At 56.5% G+C, this 22,462-nt stretch overlaps 1 protein-coding gene and 1 long non-coding RNA gene across 3 annotated transcripts in view; one reads left to right on the top strand and one right to left on the bottom strand.

The window, feature by feature from the left end:
* Nucleotides 1–22,462, top strand: part of CDK18 (cyclin dependent kinase 18) — a 36,773-nt gene that overhangs the window by 5,747 nt on the left and 8,564 nt on the right. Inside the window, exons 2-6 of one of the 2 annotated variants that reach the window (XM_017832221.1) lie at nucleotides 13,116–13,262; nucleotides 19,360–19,505; nucleotides 19,791–19,916; nucleotides 21,928–21,984; nucleotides 22,266–22,380. In XM_017832221.1, the coding sequence (XP_017687710.1) occupies nucleotides 13,139–13,262; nucleotides 19,360–19,505; nucleotides 19,791–19,916; nucleotides 21,928–21,984; nucleotides 22,266–22,380 (568 nt within the window). In that variant the 5' untranslated portion in view covers nucleotides 13,116–13,138. Of the gene's footprint in view, nucleotides 1–13,115; nucleotides 13,263–16,406; nucleotides 16,513–19,359; nucleotides 19,506–19,790; nucleotides 19,917–21,927; nucleotides 21,985–22,265; nucleotides 22,381–22,462 lie in introns of those variants that run through there. The other variant, XM_017832222.1, reaches the window with a different exon arrangement.
* LOC108505836 lies at nucleotides 2,312–10,002 on the bottom strand. Its single transcript, XR_001877601.1, has 3 exons — nucleotides 9,888–10,002; nucleotides 5,782–5,940; nucleotides 2,312–2,740 (listed from the first exon to the last, which is right to left on the bottom strand). It is a non-coding gene; the product is annotated as an uncharacterized LOC108505836 (long non-coding RNA).

The raw sequence follows: 22,462 nt of genomic DNA, 5'->3' as shown, positions 1-22,462 counted from the left end.
TTTGGAGGCAGGATTCAAGGGTTTGGAGGCAGGATTCAAGGGTTTAAGGTAGAATCAAGGGCTTGGGAGTAGGTTTCAAGGGTTTAAGGCAAGATCCAGGGTTTGGGGGTAGAATTCCAGATTTGGAGGCAGGATCCAAGGTTTGGAAGAAGGATCCAGGTTTTGGAGGCAGAATCCAGGGTTTGGAGGCAGGATGCAGGGTTTGGAGGCAGGATGCAGGGTTTGGAGGCAGGATGCAGGGTTTGGAGGCAAGATCCAGGGTTTGGAGGAAGGATCCAGGGCCAGATCTCCTGGGCTCTTTTCCTGGCTGTGCCACTGACTTGCTGTGTGACCTCGGGTGAGTCCCATCCCATCTCCAGATTCCCGATTTTCCTGTCTCAGTGGGAGGGGGGACAGCAGCCAGATTCCCACTAGGCTGGAGTACAGCTGGTATTGGTCAGCTGCTGGGCTTTCCTTGAGGGAGCAGTGACCCCAGAGGGGCCAGGAGCTGTTCCCGAGGTTCCTTTGGACACAATAACCTTCCCAGCATCTGTTCCCCGTGCTCGACCCGGGATAAACAGTTCCAAGCTTTTCAGTGCAAGGTGGAAAATATGGAAAATCTGCATTCAGCCTGGAGCACCTATCCCTCCTTCTGCCACAGACACTCCCGAGGGCTGGTCAGCTTGTAATTATTAACTAATTACCGCGCAGCAATCACTGTGCCACAGGCTACAGGAAGTAGGGGCACTCAGGAACAGGCAGTGTCCCACAAATCCCAGCCTCCCCTTATCTGTCCTTTTGATTTTTGCCGGGTTGGTGTCTGGCTGCAGCCCTGCCCCACGGGCCAGGACACGATTCCTGCCGCTGGAATTCTCCACACACTGTTTGCTTTTCGTGTTTGCAGTCGGGGCACTGAAGGCCAGTGTTAGTCCAGAGCAGGGAACAGCCACATCCCGGGGCCGTGGCTGGGAGGAGGAGCCCTTGGCAGGGCTGCCAGTGTTCCCCATCCTGCCTGAGGAACACCACATCCAGGGGGGAGCATTCCCAGCCCACCCCACAGTGCAGGCATTGATCCCGGGTGTTCCCTGGGCACGGCACTGCCCAGAGGAGGTGAAGGAGCAGCTGGGACTGAAAAGCCTCTCTTTATCCCAGGATTGGGCATGGACAGGGAGCTGCTCTGCCACTGGGGCTGTGGGATGCTGGGACCTTCTGTGTGGGATGCAACAGGGTTGGTCCCCATGTCCCACTGGGATGGGAGGGGATGGAGTCAATCCCATGGGCCTTTTGGGATGGGATGGATTCAGTTCCAATGGCCTGTTGGGTTGGGATGTGATAGAGTTGGTCCCCATGTCCCACTGGGATGGGATGGGATGGGATGGGATGGGATGGAGTGAGTCCCCGTGGCCCTTTTGGGATGGGATGTGATGGAGTCAGTCCCCATGGCCCCTTTGGAATGGGATGCAATGGATAAGTCCCATGGCCCTTTTGGGATGGGATGTGATGGAGTCAGTCCCCATGGCCCCTTTGGAATGGGATGCAATGGATGCAGTCCCGTGGCCCTTTTGGGATGGGATGTGGTGGAGTTGGTCCTCACGACCTGTTGGGGTGGGATGGGATGTGACTGAGTCAGTCCCCACGGCTCACTGGGATGGGATGCAATGGAATTGGTCCCCATGTGCCACTGGGATGGGTGTGCTGGGAATGCTGCCTGTTATTGGGGGTCCACAGGACCTGGGGGACAGCACAGAGCCTGTGTCACCCCTCACTGCCACCTCAGCCAGAGCAGGGGAAGAACTTGCACTGTGGCCTTGCCCATCAGCTGGAATAATCTACTTTTTGAGGAAGAGCTGGAGTCTGGAATGCTGCCCAGTGCAGGGGAGACTCACTGTAGGCTTGTGTGGTCGAGGCAAGAAGCGCCCGAGGGGTGCCCTGGGCAGAGCAGCCACGGGGTTTGTTTTTCTGCTGGTTTGGTGTTTGGTTCAAGGCTGAAAAGTTCCCTGCTGTGGGTGTGGGGTGGGGGAGGATGGGCTGTCAGGGCCGGCACAAATCCTGTCACCACCCAGAGCCGCAGGGAATGGGGACACAGGGAGGAGAAGCTGCAGGGGTGGGAGTTGGAGCCCCGCAGTCCTTGCCTTGACCAGGCACCTCCGGGCTGTTCCTGCCCTTTGGAAGGGTCCCAAAAAGGCTGTGGATGGTCCTGGCAGCACCTGGGCAGTGCCTGGGGTTTAGGCAGGAATTTGGAAACACCATTTGCAATGTAAATTGGTGCAGGGGGGAGGGAGAGGGGGGACAGAGAAACGATGTTGTGTGCCTGGGGAGTCTGAGGAGGAGGAGGAGGCAGAACTAGTGGTTTTACTGCTCTTTTTGGTTACAGCCAGAGATTGGTTTGTGCCTCATCCAAATTAAAATGCAGAGAGCGTCTCTGTGTCCCCAGACTGCTCCCTCCATTAAACAAACCAGCACAACACCCCCACACCACCTTCACATCCCTCCCTCCCACCAGCCTCCTGCTTTAGCAACAACTCCCAAAGCCCCTGGAACAGAGCAGGAGCAGCAGGAGCTTTCCCATCATTCCTGTTGATGCCCTGGCCCTGGAGAGGCAAACCTGGAATGCACAGAAGTGCCCATCGTGCTGCTGAATCCCCTCAGACTCCAGTGCAGCCACACAGGGATGGAACAAACAGCTATTTCCTCAGTGCAGAAGGTGCAGAGAAAAGGTCCATCCGAGCCATTCCAATTCCAGGAAAACACGACACAGTGTCTGAGGGAGAAGGAGTACTTTTATAAATTACCACTAGCAGCATGTGTTCTATTTAAGTACTTAATCCCCTTCAATCCCTTCTTATTAACGATTAATTGTGCAACTAATTGCACTATCATAGCCTGGCAAGCACACGGGGCTGCAGTGGGCACGACCAACCCCAGCAGATAAGAACTGGGTGCAGTGGGGAGAGGGGGGCACTGATGCTCTGCTGTGTGAACACAGGCCAAATCCCTCTCTCTCTTTGGGCCTCAGGATTATAATCCTTCCTTATCTCGAGCATTTCCTATGAAGCAACAACTTATCAGCTGGTGAGGCAGGAGAGGAGGATTGAAAACACCCGAGCGAGCTCTGAGCAGCCCTGCTCAGTGTCATCCCTTCTCATCCCAAGCTTTTGTGGCTTGGAGTCTCCTTGGCTCCTGGGAAAAACCACGAGGAAACAGCTTGGTGTTTTGGCTGGGGGAAGGAGGGGGAAAGCACTATATTTGAATTTTATTTCCGTTGGTTTCTGCTTCTGATGCCTCACAACAGCCCAGCAGGCTGCAGGCACGTGCTCAGCCCAGCACCTCTCTCCTCCCAGCAGCGTCCAAGGACTTGTGAGCCCGGGGCCGTGTGTTTTCCCGGGAGAGATCTCTGTTCCTCGTGCTCTCTCCCTCTGTTTATCTCCCCCCTGGGCTCTGTTATCTCCCTCAGTTTCCAAGGCTCGTGCAGAAACCAATCCTGCTTGTCAAGGACGTCGGAGCTGTGGGGGGACTCCACCAGGACTCAGCAAAGGTTGGGATAGGTTTTAAAGTCCGGGAGGGGGGGGAGGCGAAGTGGAAAAATCATCTTTAAAAAAGAAAAAAAAAAAAAAAAAGAGATAAATCCATTACTTTAAACCCCACCAAACACACTTGCTTTGTCTGCCATCCCTGCAGCTTTGAGGACACGGGGCTGGGGCTCGGTTTGGCTCGGTGAGCCAGATGTTATTTACAGTTTAACAAGGAACAAGGTTTATCTAAACACTGTGTGCTCGCAGAGTTCCCAGATATGCATGAAATGTTGCCCTCCGTGGGGAGGCGAGCGGGGGTTTGCAGGCACTGGGGCGTGTTTAAGCTGTTGATACACGTTTCACCTGGGATCTCTCTGTTCCCCATCCAGCCCTGTCCGTGTTTGGTCTGCCATGGAAATATCAGAGTTGTGGTGGTGCCTGGCTGTGCTGGGGTGAGGATTTTAGGCAGGGAGGTGACCCCAGGCAGTGCAAGGATGCCCTGCTGCTCCCTCAGGGGCAGTTTCCTGGAAGGCAGCAGGATCCAGGGTGGGATCCTGGAAAGCTTTCACCATCACGGGGCCTCTCAGGGCTCTTGGGCAACCCACAGCCTCCTTGTGGCACCCCTGTGTCCAAGGAAAATGGTTTGAGGAGAAGGGAGAGCCATCCCTGGAGCTGTTTGTGCTGAGGAAAGGGTGTCCCAAAGCCTGGCGTCCTGGCAGCAACGCTCTGGCCAAGTCTGCTGCCTCCAAACAGTGCTGGTACCACCCTGGCATCCCTGGCAGCCACCTCTTGGCTCAGGAGGATTTTTTTAAATCCCCTGCCTTCCCTCCAGCAGCTCAGTGGGACAGAATTCCCTGCTCACCAGCTGGAGGGTGATCCCTTCCCTCGTGGGGAGGCTCTGGATCTGGGAAGCAGAGCCAGGAAGGGTCACAGAGGTGCCCACGTGCACATCCCACCCTGGCTGGGGCTCTGAGATCATCCTGATGAGGAAGGGTTGGGATGAGAGATGTTGCAGCTTTGCTTTTCCTCCTTCTGGGGGAGAGGGATCCAAAAGCAATTACGGCTCCTGCAGTGCTTTGAAATCCTCTGATTCCTCGAGCGTTGGCTCCTCGTGCTCCCTACCTGTGTGGCTGCTCTTCCCTCACATCTCAGGGGGAAAATCCACGTGCACAAAGCCCTCCAAGGGTGGGTGCACAACTGGTTTAAGATTAAATAGCAGATTAGTTCAATCCTTGGCAGGGAAGGAGACTGGCAGTGTTTGCTCGCTACCTTCCTACCATGTGACTATTCCCCAGCTTTAAATAAAACAGATTTGAAACCCTGCTGCAAAGGGCTTTGTGTGCCTAATGCCAACCAGGGGCACCACTGCTCCAGAGCTTCGTCCTGGGGGAAACCCAGCCCGTAGCTGGCACTGGGAGGTGCTGCAGTGGGGACAAGTAGGTCAGGAACACCATCCCCTCTCCTGCTTTCCCTGCTGCTGCTGCAGGAAGATCAGTCCAAGGGCGGTGGGAGGCTGGTTTAGGAGCAGTGTCAGCTCCGAGGAGCTGCTGGATCCCAACTGGGAGCTTGCTGGGAGAGGAGGAAGCACTAATCCCATGGGAAGCTGTTTGTGCAGCCTCTCCAGCTCCTCCTCCCATGCCAGGGCTGGGGGGGCATGGAAATCCAGGTGGACTGTAGAGGTTTCAGCCTTTTTCTGAGCCCTTTTTATCAGGGCAGAGCAAGGCAGGCTTTTCTAGTCTCCCAGAAAACCCGTGGCAAAGAGCTGAGCCCTGGATTGCTCCCAGTGCTGGTGGTGCTGCTGCTCCCCAGAAACATTGTGCTTCTGTTTGTATTAAAACCCTTCTCCATTTTTTGGGGGGAGGTTTGATCCTGTTGAGATCCTTTGCTTCCAGTATCCCTCTGGAGAGGAGGGATCCCCTTCTCACCAGAATCTGGCTCACATTTCTTGCTGTCCCCCCCTCCCTTTCCCTGCCCCAGAGGTGGCTGCATTTCCCAGATTCCACGGGGATTCCACGGGGCTCTCGGGTGTGCAGGATGTGATTTCTGTTCCTTTAAATACCCTCCCCAGGAATGCTTTTTGGAAAGGGGAGCCGGGCAGCAGGGCTGGGTGATCCCCCTGCTCAGCTGTCCCTCTGGTCACACCCCCGGGCAAAGCCAACTCCTGGGGCTGCTCCCACATTTCAGCAGAAGGGATTAACCACCCCCAGCCCTCGTTTTGCAGCGAATCCCTTCCTTCCAGCCTTGTTCTCACGTGCCAGGAAGGGAGGCTTGGAGTGCAGGATGAACTCACGGGGCACGGGAGGAAAATTCCAGTGTTTTCCGTTATAAGACAGAGCAGACAACCCCTCCTGGCTCCTCCTGACCACTGCAGGGAAAGTGAATCCCGGCTTTCCATGTGCTCCTGTCTGCAGTCACAGACGAGCCTGCAGCTCTGGGAGCTCTGTGTGGGCTGGGAAAGAAGGAAAGCTCTAATTAAAAAAGGGGGAGGGAAAAAAAGGAAAAGGAGGAAAGAAAACAGCAGTTAGGAAGGCAGCAGACCCCACATAACCCGTGTGTGAGGGTGTTGCACGGGTTCATCCAGCGGGATTGGAGCTGCGGGTGTGTTGGGAATGTTCCTGGGGGAGAGGCTCGGTGGGACTTGGGCTCTCCTACACCAGGAATCTTCTCCCATAAGGTGGATTCTCCTTCCCATGTAGCAATAAAGGAAGGGCAGGTGCTGACAGACTCAGCCACAGGTTAAACACTCCTGGGAGAGAAAATAAGAGGCTTTGTGTTCCTGAGAATGACTCCTTGGCACCTCCTTCGCTGCCTCTGCAGCCACCCGGGAGTGCTGAGTGCCAGCTGCTGGGGTGACAGGGCTTGGTTTGTCTTTCTGGGAGTGTCTTTCATTCAGCAGGATCCACGAGCACTTTGCTGGATGTCCGTGGGCATTCAGGACCCTCTCTGGGTGGGACATGGCAGGAGGTGACGCTGGGAGAGCCCAGCACAGGACATCAGGTCTCCAGGGGCTCCTGAGGCGCAGGCAGGCTGGGGCCAACCTTCCTGGGATGCAGCTTGGATTGTGTTGGTTAATTGGCAGTCAATAATCAGTGGAGTGTCATAAAAGCAAGGCCCAGGCTGGTTTTTGCTGGTCGTGTTCCTCCTCAGCAAGTAATTGCTCGGGGTACCCAGAGCTGTGAAGGACGTGCAATAAAGGGATGGGAGGTGGAAGTGAGTCATGGAAGAGGGGAGGGAATGGCTAAACATCACACAGCCCAGCAGCAGCACCTCCAGGAGCATCCTCCCAGAGCTGGGAAGTGCTGCTGCCCCAGCAATCCCAGCACAGCTCTTTGCTCCCAGCTCTCCTGGGCCGTGGTCACACTGCCAGGATCCAGGGTGGGACACGTGCCCTGAGCTCCCAAGTGACCCTGAATGAAGACTCAATAACTCAGACAGCTGCTGTAGCAAGAGTGAGTGTGGAAGGGAGTGTCTGTCTCAGAGGGGGAAAGTCCTGTGGTTCTGCTGAGACTCATTTCCCACTGCCTGCCCTCCTGGAGCAAACCCGCTGGGATGGATGGGATGGGATGGGATGGGATGGGATGGGATGGGATGGGATGGGATGGGATGGGATGGGATGGGATGGAGCAGGGGACCTGCTGGTCCACAGTGGCTGCGAATCCAGGCTGCTCATCCCCCGGGGATGCTGAATCCATGGAAACACTGACACTGTCAGGGCATGGACAATGTGAGCCCTGAGCTCCCCCCCAGCCCCCCAGGGATGGTGGGGTGGCCACACTGCACAGTTGCAGCCTATTGTTGTTCCAGCTGAACACTGGACACTTCTCTCAGGTTAGGGGAATAAGTGCCCAGTGTTTGGAGGCTGCTGGAATAATGACTGTCATTTTAATGCCTTCCTCGGAGCTGCCCTGATCTCACCAAGAGCCGGGGAGGGAAGAGCCAAGGGAGAGCTGCTGATTGCACCACACGGGGCTGAGAAAGGCAAAATATACAAAGGCAGAACAAACCTCCTTTGTGTGCTCCTGTTACTGGGCTCATTGTCAGCACCGGCACAAATGGGAGGGGAAATGTGCATCCAGCAAAGGGCTTTCCTTCCCCTCCCGCCCCTGCCTGGAGTACAGGTTATAATCCCAGCCCTGGAAGTGTCCAAGGCCAGGCTGGATAAACTTGGAGCAAGCTGGGATACTGGAACGTGTCCCTGCCCATGGCAGGAGTTGGAACCAGATGAGCTTTAAGGTCCCTTCAACCCAAACCAGTCTGGGATTCCATGAGTCTGTAAAGTCTCCAAAGGCTGGGCTGGCAGGAATTTTTCCACAGCATCCACCCTTCCCAGGCTATCCCTGTGTCTGCCTCAGGGATCTGTATGTGCTCCATGTGCCTGTGCCATTAAACAACTTACAGCTGGAATTCTGCAAAGGAGGGATGGGAACACTGCTGTGCTGGACAGGGCATCGCATCCCAGGGGAATTCAACCCAACTGGGAGGGAGGGAGGGAGGAAGTGTCCTCATTCTTGATTTATCTCTGGGAAGCCAAGGCATTCCAAGAGGGTCAGAGCCGGAGTGGGAGCCAGTCTTAGGCATTTGCCACAGGATCATTTGTCCTCCCGAGCCTCCTCCCAGCTGTGGCTGTGCCAGGGGAGGACAGTGATGTCCTGGCTGCCACAATCCCATTCCTGGTGCGCTGCATCCCTTGTGATCATGGAAGGCAGTAACACAGGAGGAAAAAGGAATTGCAGAGTGAGGATGGACTGGCTCCCTGGGGATGCCAGGCTCCCTTTTCAATCATGCCCAGGGCAGTGGCTGCCCTGGGATGATGTTCTTGCTGTTTGCTGCAGGGCTCCCGTGGATTAATAGGAATTGATGGTGCTCCTTTCCCTGCGGGATCTTGACCTCCTGGCAGGGGGGAGATGTCAGGCAGGGCTGAGCTGCGGGAGGCAAATGAGCAGGGAGGAGAGCTCTGGCCTTGCTCTCTCCCCTCATCACTCACCTTTTGGGGAGAGGAATTCCTGAAAACCCCTCTGCCTGCTGGGCAGGGACCAGGGCCCATCCCAGCGCTGGGCAGGATGTGGCCCCAGCTCTGCTGGTCCCCACTGCAGGACTCACCCACTCAAGCTGTGCTCTGTCTGTGCTGGGGAGGGAGCTTGGCACCCCAGGGAGGGAGCTTGGCACCCCAGGGAGGGTTTCAGGCCGACAGCTGAGTGGCCAGGGAGACGTTCATTTGGTGGTCAGGGGCTGATGTCCTTCCCTGCCCCTCCCTCCTCTCCCTGGGAGCATTCCCAGCTGCCACAGAAAATTCGGACTCATCCCTGGTGTGTGTTTGACTCGTTTCCCTCTGACCCCCCAGAACAGCCTCAAGTCACTCCCCATTTCCTTCCACACACCTCTGAGCACCTGAACACGGCCCTGCAGAGGAAATTCAGAGCGGAGGAGGAGGAATTTGGGTCGTGCTGAGCTCCTGTTTGCACAGGAATGTGCAGCACGGAGGGGCCGAAATCTCTCCCATCTCCTGCTCTCAGACGCCTTGGCAGCTCCTGCAGCTTTTCCCTGCTCCTCCTCCGTGCTGGAGCTTGGGAGGGAGAACCTCAGCCGGCCAAGACGGACCTGGAAAGGGCTGCCTGGCACGGGGGGGCTGTGCTGGGGAGCTTTGGTTTGGTCTGGCTTTGTCTTGGTGCTTTGCCCTGTGAGGAGGGGCAGGTATTTGGTGCCTGGGTTGGTTGGTTGGTTGTTTAGCCCCTTAGTGTTCTGTGATAGCCGTGTTTGCTGAGCAAACAGGGCTCCACGAGCAGAATTCCCCATTTCTCTGATCCTTGCGGGAGTGAATCAGTGCCACCTAATAGCTGGAAGCAGGAGCTGTGACTGCTGAGCGGGACTGTTCATTTTGCCTTGTAAACACGTTAATCTCTGTGGGGATTAAAAATTTAAAAAAAAAAAAGGCTTAAAAGAAGCAAACTATTCCCTCCAAGCTTTCCACTCTTTCCTCTGGGAAATGGGGGCGTGAGGCTGTTAAAATGGTAAGGAAAATACAGAGGCACTTAGCATTTGTGAAAAGCAATAAAGTAGTTAGTGCTCCACAGCTTTGCTTCCGAGGCCCTGCCAGGTGCTGGAGGAGAAAGGGAACAGTTTCTCTCACTGGTGATGCCTAAAATACCTGTCCCATGAATTGCAGGGCAGGGAACCAGCAGGTTTTGGGTGTACTAATGCAAGGGCGATCCACGTGGACAGTGGGAACGGTTCACTGAGTGTGGTCACTGCCCGTGACACAGCGTTTAAAGGATCGTTAACTTCTTGTCTTGATCCTGCGAGGAGCTTTTCCTGACGGGATTCGGCTTGGGGCTCTTTGAAGTGTTTTAGCCAAGTATTTACTACCCGACTGTATTACAGTAAATGCAGATCACTCACCCCGCTGGCTTTAATCCCCGTTCCTTGGCCACATTCCAAGCCGGGTGATTTTCATTTTCCGCCTGTTGATGCCTAAACTCCCGACTGCCAGTTTTAAACTGCTCCTTCCCCTCGTGTCCTACCGTGCAACTGTCATGTTAGCGCACGTTGGGAACCATCAGCTCCCTCCATCCCCGGTGCCTCCAGCGCAGGGGTTGCCGCGGTTCCTGTCGGGCTGGAAAACAAAGGGATGGCATCGCTTTGCTCAGCGAGTGCCACTTTCTCTCCCGAAGTCAATAAATGCCTCTGCTTCCTTTAGGACACTAAACGTGGTGGGGAAAAAAAAAAAAAAAACAAAACCAACAAAAACCAAGAGGAATTCTCCCTTTGAAATTCCTGCTGGGGGAGAGGGCTGGGCTGCTCCTTTCAGCTCTAAAGGGGATCTTCTCCCGGAAGGAATTCAGATGGAGAGGGGATGAAGCCCCTGGTACCCCGGGGTGCCTGCTGGGGACCCCACATTTCCTGACCCTACATTACCCCTGCAGCCTTCTGGCGTGTACATTGTGGATGGTTTCCTTCCAGGAATGGAGCAAATCCCAGTTTTAGGGGGAACCTTATGGCCACTGGGGCCGGGGCAAATTCCTCTGGGGAGGGGTGGAGGGCTGAGGGCAGGAACAGCCCCATAAATTCCAGCTGATAAACACTTGAATGGGAACTCCATCAACAGATGCCAAGTAGGTCCAGGTGTAGCTGGAACAAACAGCCCCAGCTGCCCAGAGCCATGAGGATGGGGAGCATGGAACAGGCACGGGGCAGCTCGGGAATGGCAGGAGAGGCAGGGAGCCATCCCGGTGCTATTTTTACCCCCACCCCAGTTCCTCTCCGAGGAGGTTTATATTTAGCAGCCTGGAGCTGCTGGCATTCCTGTAGGAGGCAAAGGGGGGGGGAAGGATTGGGATTTGTGGAGCAGAGTTTTTTGCCAGCCTGGAGCCGACGTGAAAACGCGAGCACGGGAGCCTCTGTAGCTTTTTCTTTGTCAGGAGCAAAACCTGACCCTGCTTTTCCAGGTGGGTTTAGTTCCTTGGGTACCTGCAACGCTGGCAGTGTTTCCACACACCAGCAGTGCCCTGGTTCGAACTCACTCAGCTTGCAAGGTGAGGAGTCAGATTGGAACCGTGGGCTGGGAAAAAGGTCTCCAAAGCGAGTGTCAAGCTCTGCCTTCCCTCCCAAAGCAACAGCGCTGCTTGGAGGCGTTATTTGGACCACGAGGAGGGCGCCAGCAGGGAGACTTTGTTAATGCAGCATCACCAGTGCCACATCTTTATTGTCAAAGCACGTTTCTGTCGTGCTGAGGAAACGTTTCGGTGTCTGCAGGCTGAAGTGGATGTGTCTGTCATCCTCCTGCCTCACTTCCCAGCTCCAAGCAGCCTCCAGCCTCCCTTCCCACCCCCAGCAAACACCCCAGCCCCGATTCCAGGCAGGATTGAGCCTTCACTTTTAAGGTGTTTGCAGCGTTGGGGGCGGGAGGTGAGTGGGGGTGGCTGAGGCATGTGAGTGCCCAGGATTCGGGTGAATCCCAGGGATTTTCAGGGGATTCACCCACTGCAGGGTGCCATGCCTCACCGCAGAGCCTGGCAGGCACCCAAACGGAGTGTTTATATTGCTGACGGGTAATCTTTTAAGCTTTCAGATGCAGGCATGTCAGCCCGAGTGTTCCCGTTGTCCTGGCGACGGGGATGCGCCGGCTCCCGGATGCTGTGTCTGATCGCATCAGCCTGGAATGCGATCACCGTTTGTTTGTGCTGATAAGCCTCGGAGGGGGCTGGGGGGGGAGTGGGCACAGCCAGGGAAGAGCAGGGACACCCAGGAGTAGGGGGCCGACCTGCTCCAGGGCTGCGGGGGAAGGCACGGGATGTGGGAATGAGCCCCTTGGAGTGGGAAGGAACCTCTCTGGGTAGTTTTGGTGCCTGCTTGGTACCAAGGGTTGATTTGCCCCTTCAGATCCTCCCTTGGGCTGGTGGGTCAGAGCAACATTAAGGAGTGGAGAGCTGTTAATGGAAAATCCCCTGCCAGGAAGGTGAGAGGATAAGGGATGGTGGAGGAGCATCCCTACACTCATGGGATTGGGGAGAGGGACAGAGCTGTGGCTGGTTGAGGTTAAGACACTGATGTCCCATCCTTGGAAGTGTCCAAGGCCAGGTTGGACAGGGCTTGGAGCAACCTGGGCTAGTGGAAGGTGTCCCTGCCCATGGCAGGGGGTGGAATGAGATGAGCTTTAAGGTCCCTTCCAACCCAAACCATTCCAGGATTCCATGACAGCAGGGAGCTGCCAGGACAGCAGGCTGGGTGCTGGCTCTGTGCTGGCCAGGAGGAACAGCCCCAGAGTGCAGCAGGGCTGGTGCTGGAGCCCAAACCCTGCCCAGACAGCTCTTCCAGCCTGATCCCATCCGTGCTGCTGAGCCTGGGAAGAGCCAAAGCAGGAAAGGAAAAGCAAAGCAGTGCCCAGAGCGAGCTCCCGTGGCTGCTCAGCCCCAGCACACTTTGCCATGTGCCCCGGGAGGGTTTTCTTCCTTTAAGGGTTTTATTGCTTTAATCAGATCTCCGGCTTAAGGCGACTCTAATGCCCATCAGGATGAGTCACTGGGGCTCACGAGGGAGCCCAGAGGTCAAAGCATCTCCCCGTGCTGTGACTCTGGGGGATCCCCCCAGCCCATCCTGGCTCCACTCAGCTTTTAGAAAGTCTTTCGTGCAAGGGCAAAGCAGAGCCCGAACTGCCAGGGGAGAGGGGCCTCCCTGCACAGGGAGGAGGGTGGGATTGAGTCTTTTCCGTCACTATTTACTCTTTCTTGCCTTCCTTGTACGTCTACCCTGCTCTTCCCCGATCCAGGCATTCCCAGAGTTTCCAAGGATGCCACAAGGCACGGCCTGTGTTGGTAGTTGGGACAGAGTGTGCACAGCCCTGTTCTGGGCTCGGAAAAGAAGCCCACCCTGCCCCTCTTGACAATCTCCAGCTCTTAAAAAACGAGGAACCCAAATTTCTCTGGTGGCCACGTGGCTCCTCATCTGCTCTGACACAGCAGTGGTGCCTCGGAGATGGGGATGTCCCAGGGGACCCCTGCAGGTCCCCACATGGGGGGAAATTTGGGTTGGGGTGCTGCCAGAGCCCCAGAGAGCAAGAGCTGTGGGGCTGGGGGGGGTGGAATCCTGTGTGTTGTGCAGCCCTCTCAGCCTGCTCTCCCTTCCCTGCAGGGCTCTGGCAGCACGAGGGAAAAATGAACAAGATGAAAAACTTCAAGAGGAGGTTTTCGCTCTCGGTCCCGCGGACGGAGACCATCGAGGAGTCGCTGACGGAGTTCACGGAGCAGTTCAACCAGCTCAACAACCAGAGGAATGAAGGTAAGGAGCCCCCAGGCCCCTGATGTGCTGGTCAGGAGCACCTGGGGTCAGTGCTGCCAGCAGGGATCTCCTCTCCAGCCCCCAGGCTGTTCAGTGGGTGTGCGTGGAAAGTTTCTGCCCCTTTGTCGGGGCTGGTTTCTCATCCATCCCCTGGGATTAATAACACCTTGTCATTAAATGTGAAGAGGGATTTATACTTGCATAAGGAAAGACTTGTGGGAGGGAAAGGTATTTGCACAAAACGGGGAGGAATGACACATCTGTGGTCAGGGTTGGGAGTGGGAAAGTGTGGGATCTCCTCCTGCCTGCCCAAAGCACCTCCCCGTGCTGTGACTCTGGGGGACAAAAGTGGGCTGTGAACCCTCTCCAGGGCTACAGGCTGATGCTTCCCCCGAGCCAGGGGGGCTGTTCTGTCTCTTCTGGGCTTCACATCTCCTCCTGGACCCACAGCCTTCCCCTGGGAGGCCGTTCTCAGGGCCCCAGGGAGGTTTAGGGTTAACATCCCTTGTGCAAACAGAGCAGCCCTCGGTGCAGGCTGGGGCAGGCTCTGGGGCCGGGGGCAGAGCCAGGGAGGGGCAGGGCTGCAGGCACAGCGTGGGAGCAGCTCAGCCCCGTGGCCGTGCACGGGCAGGCAGAGCCTTTGGGCACCGGCTGGAGTTGGGCTCGGCCCATCCAGGGCTGAATTGGCTGCTGTGGGTGCGAGGCTGAGCCACTCCCGGCCACCCCCTCGTGCCACTGCTGCCTCCCGTGCCACAGCCCAGCCCTTCCACGCTCCACTCGGCTCCAGCAGGGGCTGGGCCATGATGGAATGATGTCATTGCCTGGCACTGGTGGGGAGGGACCGTCCCTGTGCCAGCCAACCTGCTCCCAGGGAGAGATGCAGTAACCTAATTTAGAGCTGGCTCTCCTCGCTCCCGCAGCCCCTGAGGCTCCTTTATCTCTCCACACAGCCGGGCTGCCCTGAGCAGCGTCCCTCCCTCCCGGCCTCCTGCCCTGCTCCCACACACCTCCCCTCACACCCCAGCCAGCAGCGAGGGCTATAATTAGACTTGAGCCCTTAATTAGATGTGCAGAAGCTGTGGGGATAAAATGGGGCAAGGCTGAGGAAGTCCTGGGTGCTGAGAGCTGCTCCTGCCGTTGCCCTCCTTGGGGAGCTGTGCTGGGATGGGGGAGCCCGGGCTCCCTGTCTGTGCCCTGCAGACCAGAGAGGTGATTCCCCTGTTATTCTGCTCAGATGAGGGGTCAGTCACGAGTCTTTCTTTGCCCCTGGATGGCAAACCAGTGCAAGCAGCATCTGCCAGTCCCTCCCTGGGCTTTTGGGCTTGCTCCTGAGGTAGCCAGGAGAGAGAAAGAGCAAAGTCTGAGCAGAGCCTGGGGCCAGGACTGAGGGTGTTCCCAGCCCATGGTTAGAGGCTGGACCAGTACTAGACTGGGATGTGGTGTAGGAGATCCTCCTGCCTGGACCAGAACCAGTCCATGAGGAGGTGTATTAGTAGATCCTCCTGCCTGGACCCGGGAATGCATCAGGGGCTCAGGATCTGCCAGCACCACTCTGGGGGTACAGCTCCTCCTGTGCAGCCTCGAGCTCTCCCAGGGCCAGCTCCCACTGATCCTCCCACCTGGATGTGGCACATCCTGGTCCCCTCCCCAGCTTTCCCTCCTTGGTGCCCCCCATTCCCTGGTTGCCCAGTTCCCAGTTTAGATCCCATCCCTCTCCCACAGAGCCCAGGCCGTGCCCACCACCCCAAACCCGCTCCCCTCGGTGAGATCCCGTGACTGAGTTTCCTGTGGGGATTGTGAACAACCCCGAGGAGTCACCTCCAGGGTGCCCTTAATCCCCTCTCCTGGTTGTTTATGGAGGGCCCTGACAGCCACATTTGTCTGAGGCATCTCTTGGCTGAGGATGAACCCTCCTGGCTGGGAACTCCTCACCCACATCCCTGTGCCAGGAGGCTCCTCAGGGGGAAGCCGGAGGGAGACAGACGAGAAGGGGGTTGTGCACCAGGGTTTGTGGTCAGGTTTGGGCCCCATGGGAGCTGCCTGGCCTGGAGAGGGCTCTGAGTTTAGTTCTCTCTGAGGTCTTGGTCGGTTTTGCAGGCGGAGGATCAAAATGCAGCGAGGGAAAATAACTTTGCTCCAGGCGTGGGGAGCAGAGCTGAGCCTGCAGCCGTGGCAGCAGCTCCTGTGCTGCTTCTCTTCCCCATGGAACAGCTCCACTGCAGTTTCACCTTCCCTGTTAGGATCTCTGGGGCTGCCCCTGGGCTGTCTCTGCCCTCCCCCGGGCTCCAGACCAGCCTGCAGGGATCCTGTCTGTCCTGGTGACAACAGTGACAGCTCAGGCTCTGTGATCACTGGCTCCAGAGACAAGTGCTAATCACAGCTCAGATCAACACCATCGGTTTTCCTTTCCTCACCTCGTGTAGCTCCTCAGGGAGTTGCTTGCAGGTTTTAGGTTCCCTCCAGCATCAGAAATCAGGGGGTAGCAGCAGCGTGGCAGTCTGCACATCCCACCCTGTGCTGGCTGGGAATGTCTGTGCCCACCCTTGGGGAGGAGGGTGATGCAGAGGCCAGACCTCCTCACAAGGTGCCCCAAGAATCATAGAATCCCAGGCTGGTTTGGGTTGGAAGGGACCTTAAAGCTCATCTCATTCCAGCCCCCTGCCATGGGCAGGGACACCTTCCACCAGACCAGGCTGCTCAAGAGCATCTGCAGGAGCTGCCCTGGCTCATGGAACAGGACAAGGCAGGACCTTCTCCTGGGGACAAACCTGCCTCTGTTGGGTGTGTGGTGAGAAATCCCCAGCTCTGTCCTCTCCATCCTGGAGTTCTCATGACCTCACTCACAGGGGCTGATAAAACGAGGGAAAAAACAGGCTTTTTTTTTTTTTTCCAGGCTGGAAAAGCAAACAGCTTTTCCCATAAAACAGGGAAAAAAACAGGCTTTTTTTTCTTTTTCCAGGCTGGAAAAGCAAACAGCTTTTCCCATAAAACAGGGAAAAAAACAGGCTTTTTTTTTCTTTTTCCAGGCTGGAAAAGCAAACAGCTTTTCCTGCCACAGGCAATGTCACCTTGGTGGAGCCTGACAATGCAGGCTCCATTTTTTTTTCAGAGGTATCAGGTCTTGGTGTGTCCCATCTGCTTTGATAAGAACTTGGTGGCATCCAGCAACAGCTCTTACCTGTGCCAAGGCTCTGCCCCAAACCAGCTGCTGCCTGCTCTGTGCTCCCAGGCCCAGATAAGGGCTGCAAAGGTAATTCCCAAATTGCACCGGCATAAAACAGAGCCAGATCTGACCTTGGGAGCTCAAAGCCCCAAAGAGGTGAGGACGAGTGGGCGGGAGGAGGATGAATAATCCAAGCTCTGAGTGCAACAGAGCCTTGAGAGTTGAGAGTTCACACTTAGCAGAGTAATTAGAAGTCAGGCAAGCAGTGGAGGGTTCTGGCCCCTTTCCTTGGGAGATCAAAGCTTGTTTTGGCAGGGGCTGTGTTTAAATGTATTTCTGGAAGGGTGGGAGGCTCGTCAGCCGTGTCTGCGGTCTCACTTTAATTTGCTTTGATATCCCAGCAGCCTCGTTGTTTGCAGGGTGTCAGGGCCCCCCCCGAGCCACAGGAAATGCTGAGCAGAATCAAGCAGCCCCTCACGTTTTGCACGCCCACAGCTTCACATCTGCCCCCTCTGTGAGCACCCAGGAGGGTCCTCCGAGCCTGGGGGCAACTCCAGCCCTTGGGGAGCATCCCCGTGGGATTGGGAGTCCCTGAGTGCACCTTGGGACAGCCCAGGGTGTGCTGAGCTGGCACATCCCCCTCCCCACTCTGGCCCCAGGGCAGCCCAAACACCTTTCCCCTCATCCCTGCAAGCTTCCTGTGTGTTTTACCCGCTTTTCCCATCCCCTTTGGATGCACTGGAATATCCAGGTTGTCGATTGACCTCTGACTTCACATCTGATGTTCATTTAGACGAGGAGATCGACACTGACCTACTGGTTCAAAGAGACAGTGCTGCTGGTTTGCACCTTTCAGGACAGGCTGCACCTTTTCCCAAGCTTTGGGGCTTTTTTTTTACCTATGGGAACCAGCACAAATTCACCCAGACCATCATTTAAGACGGATTAGTTGGAGTCCATTCAGTCAGATTTTAAATGGCTTTTGGGGTTGTTTGTTTCTTTCTTTGTTTGTTTGTTTTCCTGGCAGATAATTTGCTTAGGAAATGAGCAAGTGAAAAAGATTCGATCCAGTTTCATTGATCCAGTTTCATTGATCCACGTTCCTTTCACACCTGTGGTTAATTCAGGATGTTCCCTAATTGTTCCTGTACAAGCAGATGGACAGGAGGGGAAGGGACCAGAGAAGCAAAAAGGGGTGACTGTACCTTGTTTTTCCTGTCTGCCCAAAACCTCCTGGCGCTGTTTCAGGCCCTCTCAAGCCCAGTGGCACGGGCTGACCCCACCTCTGAGGTGTGGGCTGCCTACCCAGGACACCCTGCACCCCTCAGGTTCCCTGGTTTCCCGGTGACCATGGCACAAAACCACATCTTTTCCCAGGTCACTTGCCTGCCACCTCTCATCCATCAGACGAGCAAACTGCAGCCAGGTCCCAGCCCTGCTCAGCACCCCGTGAAAAGCGGCCCTGCCTGCCCAGCCCTCAGCCATGAGATCATCGCTGGCGCTCGGGCAGAGCAGGGATTGTCTCCCTGCAGCCCGGGGAGAGGGCTGGGCCATGGCCAGGGGCCAGCCCGGGGCAGCAGCTCCTCCTCCCTGCGGAGTTTCCCTCCTGCGACGTCTGCAGGGTGTCTGAAGGCAGAGTGGGGCATCCTTGGACCCTCCGGGTGTAATTTGGAGCGTGGCTGCAGAGTTAGGAGAAGGGAGAGAGCTGCGTGGCCACCGGGAAGGGCGTGGGATGGTCCTCCCTGCTTGGCCCCGCACCTTTTCAGAGAGAAATGCATCCCTGCCCTGGGGGGGAGGTGGTTCTCCTCCATCCCAGCACACCCAGGTTGGTGCTGCCTCCTCCTGAACATCCCCTTGGAAACAGCATCCCTGTGGATCAGAGGAATCCACCTCACTGGGGTCCAGGTGACCTGTGTTGAACCCGGCAGGGTTTGGCTGTGCCTCTGCCCGGGTCTGTGAGTGCCAGAGTGTTCCCACTGACCAGCTGTTAACTGCAGAGTGAGGAGGGTTAAGTGCAAACCTCAGACTGGGGACCAGAAGGAGCTCAATGGCTTATTTTGTCCTGATTTTCTCGCTCCTTTCAGGGTTTCTTGGGCTCACACTCTGAGGCTTCACACCTGGAGCCCTGAGAGAAGAGTTATTTTCCTGAGCTGCCTTGGTTTTCAAGAGAGCTCTTGTGCTCCTCGGGGCTGTGCCTGGCTCAGGGCAGCGGGTTGGGGCAGGAAGGCCTGGAGTGGTTTGTTTTGCAATAAGTGACTCTGCAGCCTTTAATCCCAAACAACCTTCCAAGAAACGGTCACATCCTTGGAGGAAAGTGCCCTGATGCCTTTGGATTTGGTGGTTCCCAGGGCAGATGGGATGTGTGTGTGTGTGTGTGAACTCCTTGGAAACAGGGCTCTCTTTCTGTTTTGCTCCTGTATTGACCCAGCCCAGGGGGATCCAGAGCCATGGACAGGCACCTCGGTCTCCCTAAAGTGCAGGTGGTGTTTTGCCTAATGTGGCATTTTTTGAGAGGATAAATCTGGGAAGTTAAAGTGAATACTCACCCCTGCACAACCTCAGGGTGCTGCTGCAGGAAGGTTGAGAACTGGAATGGGATGTGGGAGCTCTGGTTGGCCTGGGGTGTGAAGCAGTTCCCCCCTCTGCATCCCCCTCCCTGTCTGTCAAGGAGACCCTCGTGGCAGGGGGATGCACAGGGTGCTTTGGGGGTGCTGGAGAGCAGAGCCCTGTGGGTGCTGAGGCACCAGGAGTCTGGAGCAAAAAGCAGGAATTCCCTTGGCCTCCCAGACACAGAGAAGGAAGAAGATAATCCCACGGCCCCAGAGCATCTCTGCACGTCCCTGCCCTGCTCGAACTCCCTTTTCTCCAAAAGTAAGTTCCTTAGCACTTCAGCCACCGCTCCAGCAGCTCCCTCTCCTGTCTTTTTGTCCTCAGACCTGGCTCAAGGGCACCTGCAGCTGGGACAGCTGGGCAGGGAATTGCGGGCCGACAGCAGCCCCCTCTCGCCGTCGGAGGTGGAAGGGCAGTCCCCGGTGGCCGTCAGGTACCGCAGCAACAACCAGCGCCGCTTCTCCATGGAGGCAAGTGCTGCTGCAGGCTGGGGAGGGGCCGGGGGGACATGGGAACCTCTGGCTGTCACCTCCCTGCTGGCTGGAAGAGCCGGTGTTGGGTTTGTGGGGACCTGGCAGTGCCAGACTCAGCATCACCCCCGTGGTACCTGACCGAGCCCAGGCACATCCCCATGAGCACATCACCCCCCCTTTTCCCTTTTCCTCTCACTGAGGGTCCCACACGTGCTGCCCCATCACTTCCCCATCCACAGCAGCTCTCCCTTCATCACCCATCTCCTCTGTCCCTCTCTGCAGGACGTCAGCAAACGCCTCTCCCTGCCCATGGACATCCGCCTGCCCCCCGAGTTCCTGCAGAAGCTGCAGATGGAGAGCCCGGAGTTCCCCAAGCCCCTGAGCAGGATGTCCCGACGGGCTTCCCTCGTAAGGCTCACTGTGCACTCGGGCTGTGCCAGGGGAGGGGCAGCTGGAGGAATTTCTTCCTGGAAAGGGTGGTCAGGCATTGGAAGGGGCCGCCCAGGGAGGTGGTGGAGTCCCCAGCCCTGGAGGTGTCCAAGGACGTGGCCCTCAGTGCTCTGGGCAGGGGGACAAGGTGGGGGTCAGTCACTGAGTCTTGGAGGTCTTCCCCAACCCAAAGGACTCTGTGATCCTGAGATCTGCATCCCCTCCCCACTCTGTGATCCCGAGATCTGCATCCCCTCCCCACTCTGTGATCCCGAGATCTGCAGATCCCCTCCCCGTTCACACCTCAGTGCTGCTGTGCAGTTCCCCAGGCCTGCACATTCCTTCCCTCACCTGTGCACACACCTGACTGTCCCCTAGGCCAGGCTCCTTCCCCGTGGGAGGAGGTGGGAACCCTCCTGCAGTTTGGCAAGTGCTGGAGCCTCTGCTGGTTGAAATGCAAATGTGGATAAATAATGAATTAGCCCTTGCATTAGTGCTGGCATTTCAGTTTTCTTTTGCTGCAGAGCAGCAGCACAGAGTAGGAGCAGAAACTCTGTGCCCTGTGTCCAGCTGTGCAGGGACCTGTCCTGCTGCCCAGGAGTGCCCAGTGCTGGACAGGTACCACAGCCAGGTCTCAGAAGGCATCTTTGGAGCCAACATGCCTGTTCAGGGGGAAGGAGGAGGACAGGAGAGCTCGAATTTACCTGCCTGTGTTGTCTAATCAATAAAATAGACACAGCCAGAGGGTTGTGTCATTAATATTCATGGACCCCTCTATGAATAAGGAATGTGGCTCCAGGGGTTGTGCAGCACCTCTGGACTGCAGCAGCCACTTCGTTCCCCTGCTCAGGACGTGGCCGTTCCCAGGGCACACGGAGGGTTTGGGGAGTCAGTGGAGTAAAAATCCCACTGTTCCCCTGGGATTTGCTGCTTCAAATCCAGCCTGAGCGAGCAAGAAAGCAGCTTCCCAGCTTGGGAGAGCTGGGTGGGCTGTCAGTGCTTTCCCGTGGGGCAGAGCTGGGGGGGCTGCAGGAGCACCCCAGACCTGGGGTTCTGCCTGGGCACGGGGTGGGGGGACCCCCTTTAGTGGCTCCCCAGGGTCCCTTTCCCTGCCTGCTGGGTGCCAGCTGTCCATCCAGCTCCATCTGCTGGTGAGCAGCGTGGCAGGAGCCCTCGGATCAGGGCTGGGGGGTCTTGGGGTGGGCTGGAGGCAGAGCTGCTGGCCCGGGATTACAACGAGGGAGCTGGATTTTGGGGGAGAACGGCACCATTTTGTTAAAGCTTCAGGAGCAGTGGTCTGCCCTGTGCCTTGGAGCCTGTGCTGCTGGGAATCATCCCTTTCCCTGGCACACACATGATCCCAGCTCGCTGAGGAGGTGTCTCTGTCCACACAGAAAATTGCAGTTTCGGGGGGTCTGCCGGGAGTGACACCTGAATCCATGGATTTGCAGGGGCTGTGCTGCTGTCACTGGGTACACGAGAGCAGGTCCCAGCAGCTCATTAAGGAGTTACTGTTCCAAGTGGGAAAATGTCCCTTTCACACTTGATTGGAGCAGCACACAGAGGAATGAGCAGTCACAGCAAGACCAGACGTAGGGAAGCACTCATGGACAGGCTGGACACCGGGAGAAGGATCCCATGGGGCTTCTCCCACAAAAAGGGCATTTTGCAAACCACAGCTCCTGTTCCCACTGCTGGTGGCATGTCAGGCTGTGGGTGGGAGAAGGGGACGCAGGGGAAGGCTGAGGATGCAGGTCCATCCATCCCACTTAAGCAGCCAGTCTGTTGGGAAGGTTTTCTGATGGATTGCCTGCACAGCTTCTCCAGGAAATTAATGGACTGGATGTGCTTGGATCAGCTGGCAAACACCTGCCTTGACTGGTCTGCCCCAAAACTGTCACTGCCCAGTGTCCCTGACCTTATCCCTGGAGGTGGAGCCATCCCTGGATGGGACACCACCCCCAGTGATGTTTTCCTTTCTCTGTTACAGTCAGATATTGGGTTTGGGAAGCTGGAGACCTACGTTAAACTGGACAAACTGGGGGAGGTGAGTATCCTGTGGAGTATCCTATTAATTCCCTGTAAGGAATTAAATAAAGTCCCAAGGGCAGCTTGAAACACAAAGGGCAGATTTCTTTATTAAATCCCAAAATTCAATAAAGCCAAATTTCTTCAATATCCAGGAACGTTCAGACCAAGTCTTTCCGTGGAGTTCAGACCTGGCCCTGGCACTTCAAATGGTCCTTCCTCCAAACGTTTTGGGGATATCAGTGCTGTGCCAGGCTGGGAAATGGGCTGCAGGGCTTGTTCTCTCTCTCCCCCTCCCAGGGCACCTACGCCACCGTCTTCAAGGGACGCAGCAAACTGACAGAAAACCTCGTGGCCCTGAAGGAAATCCGGCTGGAGCACGAGGAGGGGGCTCCTTGCACGGCCATCCGGGAAGGTGAGGCCGGGGGGGCTCTGCCCCATCACAGGCAGGTTTGGGGTGGGTGGTGCAGGGGGATTTCTGTACCTGGGATCACTCC

Source organism: Lepidothrix coronata, unplaced genomic scaffold, assembly GCF_001604755.1.
Source record: "Lepidothrix coronata isolate B3197 unplaced genomic scaffold, Lepidothrix_coronata-1.0 Scaffold199, whole genome shotgun sequence".
Taxonomy (NCBI): domain Eukaryota; kingdom Metazoa; phylum Chordata; class Aves; order Passeriformes; family Pipridae; genus Lepidothrix; species Lepidothrix coronata.
Note: the sequence above shows the minus strand (reverse complement) of the source record. Positions and strands in the feature narration are given on the sequence as shown.